The sequence below is a fragment of the Genypterus blacodes genome, unplaced genomic scaffold (assembly GCF_046128005.1).
Source record: "Genypterus blacodes isolate CSIRO-AG114 ecotype Tasmania unplaced genomic scaffold, CSIRO-AGI_Gbla_v1 ptg000039l_1, whole genome shotgun sequence".
Classification (NCBI taxonomy): Eukaryota; Metazoa; Chordata; class Actinopteri; order Ophidiiformes; family Ophidiidae; genus Genypterus; species Genypterus blacodes.
The window spans coordinates 4565001-4572455 of NW_027466852.1; the positions used below are offsets into that span (position 1 = coordinate 4565001).

Consider the following 7455-nt stretch of genomic DNA (forward strand, 5'->3'; position numbering starts at 1 on the left):
ATCTTGATGCTGTTACAATCTGTGCATCCAAGAAGCATCATGTTTGTCATTCTGACTGTGTGTCTACGCTTTAACAACGTATAATCACTGAAACGTTCTGCATTTATTGATATAAAAAGGGATACATTTGATGATTTATTGACTTAAAGGTTCTGAACCAAGAAGTCGTTTTGAATCTATTTGCTTTTATCATTTGAAATGAAATGCGTCTTGAAATATTATGATTCATCACTTTTTGAATCGTGTTAAGAAATGGATGTAGGTCATTTCTGCATCGGCTGTACACTAGGTTTTGTCATCTCACACACTTAACACCTCAGTAAGTTCATGAAGCAAGGCGTCCATCAAATGCACATATTAAGATTCCATCAATGGAGCCCTGGAAAGCAATAAAATCTGTTTGCTTTTGCCATCAAATTATATTGATTATTGAAGTTTTCAAGTATCATTTTTAATTCCTGTCGTTTCTCTTTTGTGGACCAATCAAACACGTGACACACGGAGAGCAACAGACGGGTGTTGCGGCGAAGGAAACCTCACAATCTGATGTCTGTAACTGTCAGTACTAAGAGACGGATCCAAGTGCCTTGTGCAGCTAAAGCTTTGGTGGGGTGTTATACAATGACATCATACAATTTCAATCTAAAAAGCCATAATAAAAGAATTATGCAAGAACGAGGTTGTGTCTTTTCAGAAAGTGTATCAAACGATGGAGTGAATAAATGTGTGTGTGATGCAGCTGTGGTGGCTGGTGCTCCTCTATGCTGTCACACTGTTTGCTCTTCTTCTTCTTCACCTCTGCTTTTGCTAAATGCCTCATCTGATCCCATCCCTTCTATAAACAAAAGCAAACGCATGTTACTACTGTCATCAGTGACACTTGACATTTACGTGTATGAAGTATGTGACTGTAGATGATTGACAGCAGCATTGTGGTGAAGTCTTTCTGATGTGCAGAGCAGACAAACATAAAGGACAGTGTGTGTGTGTGTGTGTGTGTGTGTGTGTGTGTCACTCCTTAGGCTCCGTGTTCCAACCAGAGTTCAAAGACATTAAGATTGTCTGATATGGAGTGTGTGTGTGTGTGTGTGTGTGTGGATATGTGTATGAATGAGTGTGTGTGTGTGTGTGTGTGTGGCTCCAGGCCCTCACTACTCCACACAGGATGAGCGGGTAAACAGTAAATGGATGCAAGTGTAGAGCGGACATGTTTATGTGTTACCTTTCATTTTTATTTCTCCGTTATGACCAAGGCTCTATGGGTGGATATGGGGAGCTGGGAGTAACCATGGTGACATTGTGTTAACTATTCCAGCAGTATAGCTGGTGTTATTGATTGCTTTTGGGCTAAGAAATGCCTCAGAGTGTGCAAACCTCCCCCCTTGTTCGTGTCAGAGAGTAAACAAGAAATCTGGTGCTTTTCTCAAACAGGCGGCCGCCACACATCCCCTCTCGGCCCAACAACTGGTGAAGGATGGGAGGATGAGGATGATGATGCCCAGTGTGTCAGCCAGCAGCAGCACTCAGCACAGGACTCTCTAGTACAGTACTCTAAAGTCTAATGCTGGTGGTTTCAACATTCAGAGCTGTAGTTTGTTTTATTTTTATATTTAACATTTAAATACAAGATATAAATGATTGGAATAAAAGCTTCTGCCATGTTTGCCTTCCTGCCAATAAATCCAATCATTAAACTATAAACATACGGCAGCGTTTGTACAACCGCTGCATACTTACATGCTGTTAATCTATTGACATGGAATCTGTAATATTCTGCATTCATCAGTACCTCTGCTATTATGGTGAGATTGTAAATGTCTGTGTCTTTAAGTTCATATACGATGTAGAATCAGCTAAGATTGACCTGTATAGATGTTTTAAGGACCTGATAAATGATTGAAGTCGTGTTTCTGTATCTATATGATCATCACAGTTAATGTGTGACCGTTAAAGTTATTTAGCTGTTTAATCTGTTTACTTCAGACCATTAGAGGGCGCTACATCAGCATAAATAGAATGGGTGCAAGTTGGTCTCCATAGTGATTTACATAGGCATGAATAATGAAAGATTAAAAACTGCTTTCACAGCATTTGTGGCAGATGGTTTTGTACATCCCATCCTTGAAAACAAACGTTTATTCCCTTTGCTGAATCAATCACATTCTCTTCTTCATATCATGATCAACATTCTCTAAATGGAATTGACTACATAAGCAAAAACACACCTCTACTCAAAACACACATTTAAAAGGGTCAAACACTCCACGGATATCATTGTTCTGCTTTTTAATTCTACAACAACTGGCATCAAACAAACATTTTTGCATCCATTAAAAGAAATGAAAACCTGACTTTCAAGGATTTTCTACAGTTCTCGGTAAAAATCGATGGCTCCGTCTTGAGTACAATCAAAATGTCACATTCTGACAGAGTAAACATTCAATCGGAGAAGGGAGGAGAGAAAAAAAAAGCTAATTGACAGAAAGAAACACACAACCGACTCACAGACCACATCTAAATCAAACACACGGATGTAGATTACTGTGCAGGATTCACGATGATGGCCCCGATCTCTCTAACGCAGAAGCAAACAAAGATAGAAAGTCAGCCCTCTTCCTTATATTCATCATGTGACAGATCAGAGAGGAACCGCACGAACGCACTATGGCAAATCAGTAACGTGAAAGAAGTAAACGGCTGAGATGAAGGAAAGTTCCGGCGCTGCTCTGCCAGGAAGGGAAAATGTGTGGAGGATATTATTGCACACGGTTTTGCCCCGACTTGTGTTGGATGCAGGTCCTTTTTTTTGAGGCAGGTAACAAGACTGGCAACTTCTGAAATGGTGTAAACACAAGTCAGGAGAAATGTGTGTGTGTGTGTGTGTGTGGGAAGAGCAAACACACGGACCAGATGTGTGTGTTCATCAGGTTTTTGTGGCAGTGCCTTTGTATCAAAAATACTTTTCCACGCCGGTATGTTGCTGGACGTGACGTTAATATGAAGGAAATGAAGGGACCGCCTTCCACTCGTCCGGCAACCATTTATGAAGGAAACACTCGAGGGGAGGGGAGGGGGGGGAGATGTTGTACACGCCAGAAAACCAGACTGAATCGACACGAACAAAACACAGATTTCGACTAAACTTCACGTCGTCGATTAAATGAGACACAGTGGAGACGGGCGCGGTCCGGATGGTTTACCAGCTTGGCCACCTTTGTGTTGGAGTGTTCCACTTCTGTGTCGGTCAGTCAGTGTGGTGATGGACGCCGCCGCCGCCGCCTCTCACGTACACACTCTCCTATTATCATCGAACAACTTGCGGACGGTGTAGATCTGCGGAAGACAAGACAAACAAAGGCGCAGAGATGAGAGTTGCGTCCTTGCAAACGGGGGCGTGTGTGTGTGTGTGTGTGTGTGTGTGTGTGTGTGTGTGTGTGTGTGTGTGTGTGTGTGTGTGTGTGTGTGTGTGTGTGAGCGTTTACCTGGGTGAGGGCCACACACAGCATGACCAGCACACTGGCACAGGACCAGAAGGAGACTCTCCACAGGTTGTTCTCCAGGAGGTTCCGGTCCCGCGCCTCAAAAGTTCGCAGCACCGTCTGCATCTGTCGGCTGCGCTCCAGCCGCCGGTGCAGAGACTCCATGGACTCCTGCAGGGATTCAAGGGAGGAGAGAGGGACGGAGGAGGACAGGAGAGGGGGAAGGAGTCAATGGGGGGAAGAAAGTGAAGAGCCATGCTTGGATATCTAGTCTAGAAAGTAGGTTAAGAGAGGGGATGTTCTTCTCTGGTGGCCGTTTCCCTCACTGTGTTTGCTTTACACGTGTCTGATCATAAAACAAAGCTTTCCTGTCTAATCAGTCACATTTGTAAAGTGCAGTTTGTCCGTCTTGGAATGGAACCTGCTTCCCCGTACATGTGCGGCTTCTCACCCGGATATCCTCCAGCTTGTACTCCAGCATGCTCCCCGCGGGCTCCTCTAGCCCCGCCCACTCCTCATCGCCACCCACATCTCCTCCTTGGCCCTCTACGATGATCTCGAAGAACACCATCTTCTCCGAGAAGCGGCTGAAGCCGTTGTCGAAGCAGATCTGATAGTCCCCCTCGTCTGTGGGCTCCACCCTGGAGACACGAAAGTCAGAGTGAGACGGACACAGGTGATTACAGCTGGTTTGGTCATACGGTATGAAATCAGGGCGGTCGGGGGGGGGGAGGAGACACCTACACGTGGACGCCGTCAGAGCGCCGCGACTCAAAGATGATCTGGTAGCCTTCTGGAGAGTAGACGATGAAGTCTACATCCATCCCTGCACCTGCGATCACCTTGATATGACACACACAACACACACACACACAGACACACACACACACGTAAGACACAGCCAAACAGAATGACGTGTGCCACAGAGCGTACTGACCTGTTGTTTTTGAGGCTCTCCCATTAAACAAACACACCGCATGAGGAAGCAGAGCTGTAAAGACTGAACTGTAAACGTGTACCTGCGCTCAGACGTTTGAACTTTCTAGAGACAATTACGTGTTGCTGACAAGATTTGATTAGAGATTTGATTGTGCATTGTGATAGGTCATCTGTGACGGGTGAGGGTTTACTGCTTCCATCTGCACATCTGTCAGGTGGAAGACGTACTGCTGCTGTTTACTGTACGTACTGCATCCTGTTCCTCTGACTGTGCTGTCTATGGTCTGTGTACTGTGAACACACAACAGGAATCACAGGAAAGGAGCACCTTGTTAGATATCATCATCGTCGTCATCATCCTCCTCCTGTTTTGTTTTCAAAGGTTTTGAAATCTTACCTGTACGGCTGTTTACTTTTGTTACCATGAAAACTGTGTTTATGAAAATAAGGTTCAGATTCAGCCTCTGTTGTGTCAGAGAGATGTTTCTATGGCAACTTGAGGCTGTATTTAGCTGTGTTTTTGCAGTAAACCCGGACAGGATCTAGCTATTTATCACCTAGATTATACAGGTGTTTATAAACTGCTGCCTCACTGTACATACACGCTTTGACTCAGCTTTATTTTGTTGACAGATTCAGCAACTATTTCAAAATGGAAACCCCATGAAAATAAGCTGAGGTTTGTCCATAATATATATGCAAATGCAGGAAATGTGCAAATGTGTCCCAGAAATACAAATGCAAGTTGAAAATAAAAAGAACCTCCATGCTGGGGAAGGCTAGTTTGGTTTACAGGTGTTGATTGATAAGTTATGAGCCTGACATGTGCGCACACGAGCAAGAACATTTATTTGATCAGATTCCTTAGGCGGTCTCATTCGTTGCAGCTAAGTGATTAAACATAAGGCTCTGTGACTTCCGTTGCGCAGGGAAGGATAAACTAGGCCAACAAGCAGTCATGTTGTGATCCGTGCCTGCTACCGATGAGAAGTTGTTTGGACCTACTCACCTGATTTGGCCCTTACTTCTTCAAAAACGCGACAAATGTTTCAGCTGATCCCGTCTCTGACGTCACATTAGCTGTGGGTTGGTGCTTGTGAGCAGCCATGAGAGGGACTCGTTGAAAACTTGGACAAAATCAACTGAATCTGATCAGTTTATGCTAGGCTCGAGACTTATCAATCAACCCGTGTAGTTGGTCCGCTAGCTACAGGCTGTAACGGGCTGTAGCGCAGTTGTAGCTGTAGTTGTAGCAGTTAGAGATAAATGTCAACACACTCGGGAGCTGCTAACCACTCGCACTTACCTGATACTCGACCTCCATCGTCCCGTTCTTTAGTGCTGACTGGAAGAAACACTCGGTTCTTCCGGCTGCTAAAAGAAAGGTGAACTCGATGTCTTTGGTCTGTGTTAAAGCACTCGCCGAAGCTAAACACCACCCGAGCACCACCGTCAGCGCAAACAGGCGTCCCCTGCTCGCCCCTGCCCCGCGGAGAGCGTCCATGGTGGCGAGATTCACCAAAACAGGGCTATCTGACTCCTGCCATCTCCTTCATCCGTCTTCCGCACCACAACTTTGCAGCGCCGTGATTGGATGGAGGCGTCAGCGCGAGCGGATTGCGGGCGACCAATCAGAGGCGAAAGAGTAGACATCTTCCTCCAATCACTGCGCGGCACAGAGTTCAGCCAGGTCACGCGGTCCATGACGGACTCGGAGCCAATCGCTGTCTTTCTCTCTCACGCATACGATCGCACGAACACACAGACACACACCCTGATGCAATGTGTAAAAACGGAACTGTTACTATTTTCGGGATGTATGTGTTTGTCAAGCCTTTTATCGGCATTGATGTGCTCGTTCTCTGCTTGATGAGTCAAAATCAAACACACACACACACAAAAACACTATCACTGCTAGGGTGACCATTTCCATAACACCAAAAAGGAGGACATTATGCGGCATATCAATAAATTACCATGGTGTACATAGCACTCTGGTATACTCTCATTTACAATACAATTTTGTGTGGTTTGAAGATGTTTGTGTAGCTGAATAGGAAAAAATATTAATGAAAAGTCAAAGTGTTTGTTCACAGTATTTGAATTTATTCAATACATAGTGGTGTTCAAAAACTGACCACTGAGATGAATCTTTTGTGCCACAAAGCATAACATGTGTGGACTCAAATGTAAAAAAAACAAATAACAGGTAACATATATAATAATAAAAAAATGCTTTTTTGAAAAGCATAAATAACCTTTTATGTTAACAACAAAGGAGATTGTAAAGAAAACAACATTTACATTAAACTGCTCAAAAAGTATAGCATTTTTAAAGTGCTTCAGTCATTTGGGGACTTGTCTTCAGTGTCTTCATCTGTGCATGTGTGTGTGTGTGTGTGTGTGTGTGTGTGTGTGTGTGTGTGTGTGTGTGTGTGTGTGTGTGTGTGTGTGTGTGCGCGCGCGCGCGTGTGTGTCAGTATTTGGGTCTCTTCACATGTAGCAGCTCAGGAGACAACAGCACCTCTGTCATCATGGCTTCCAAGCCCCCACTGCCCCTCGGCCTGTTTATATCCTGCAGGGACTGGTACAAATAACAACGTAGCAAGAATACTGTTATCAACCTTCAAAAATCTGAACTGTTTTCAACCCAATTAATATGAATATTTCATGTAGCCCCTCAGTGAAATCATAAGACTAGTGTACTCACCAAAATAGTTGATTGTCTATCTGCAATACTTCTGTTCTTTCCTGGCTGCATCCAAGAGTTTTTTTTGTCTCCAATGAACTTTTTGCACACCTCTGTGCAGTAATAAGTGAAATTGACACACACTTGCGGAGCCTTGTTTACGTTTTTAACCAACGATATAGCGGATATTTATCTGACACCGCTCTTAGCCAATCAGCGGATCTGACATTGCGGGCAAGTGGACGCCGATACGGGTCCGTTTCGCGGGTCCGCTTCGGAAGCCGCGATACCTCCGCGGCGAATCCGTGGAGTCTTTTTGCTGTGTGGGTGGTGCCTAAAAAAGGAGGA

General features: G+C 44.6%; 2 protein-coding genes and 1 long non-coding RNA gene across 8 annotated transcripts in view; 1 reads left to right on the forward strand and 2 right to left on the reverse strand.

The window, feature by feature from the left end:
- LOC142997011 (dynamin-2-like) overlaps positions 1-2090 on the forward strand; it is a 15054-nt gene extending 12964 nt beyond the window's left edge. For 5 of the 6 annotated variants that reach the window (XM_076148169.1, XM_076148172.1, XM_076148171.1 and 2 more), the window contains one exon: positions 1-675. This exon is cut by the window's left edge. Coding sequence is in view for 1 of the 6 variants with exons in the window: in XM_076148173.1 (XP_076004288.1) it covers positions 1432-1471 (40 nt within the window). In the remaining 5 variants the exon portion in view is untranslated. Of the gene's footprint in view, positions 676-1431 lie in introns of those variants that run through there. The other variant, XM_076148173.1, reaches the window with a different exon arrangement.
- A 181-nt stretch (positions 2091-2271) lies between these two features.
- Positions 2272-5992, reverse strand: tmed1b (transmembrane p24 trafficking protein 1b). Its single transcript, XM_076148176.1, has 5 exons — positions 5725-5992; positions 4224-4321; positions 3931-4120; positions 3483-3650; positions 2272-3333 (listed from the first exon to the last, which is right to left on the reverse strand). The coding sequence occupies exons 1-5, from the start codon at positions 5920-5922 to the stop codon at positions 3283-3285; spliced, it is 705 nt and encodes a 234-aa protein (XP_076004291.1). The 5' UTR covers positions 5923-5992; the 3' UTR covers positions 2272-3282.
- An 808-nt stretch (positions 5993-6800) lies between these two features.
- On the reverse strand, positions 6801-7455 carry LOC142996968 (uncharacterized). Its single transcript, XR_012961794.1, has 2 exons — positions 7129-7455; positions 6801-7002 (listed from the first exon to the last, which is right to left on the reverse strand). It is a non-coding gene; the product is annotated as an uncharacterized LOC142996968 (long non-coding RNA).

What these genes read in the sequence shown, in the direction of transcription:
- tmed1b (XM_076148176.1), bottom strand. Translation starts at nt 5,922, where the DNA reads ATGGACGCTCTCCGCGGGGCAGGGGCGAGCAGGGGACGCCTGTTTGCG. An exon ending in CGATGGAGGTCGAGTATCAG is followed by an intron (nt 4,322 to 5,724) that starts GTAAGTGCGAGT and finishes TGTCATATCAAG; the next exon opens with GTGATCGCAGGTGCAGGGAT. An exon ending in ACAAGCTGGAGGATATCCGG is followed by an intron (nt 3,651 to 3,930) that starts GTGAGAAGCCGC and finishes GAATCCCTGCAG; the next exon opens with GAGTCCATGGAGTCTCTGCA.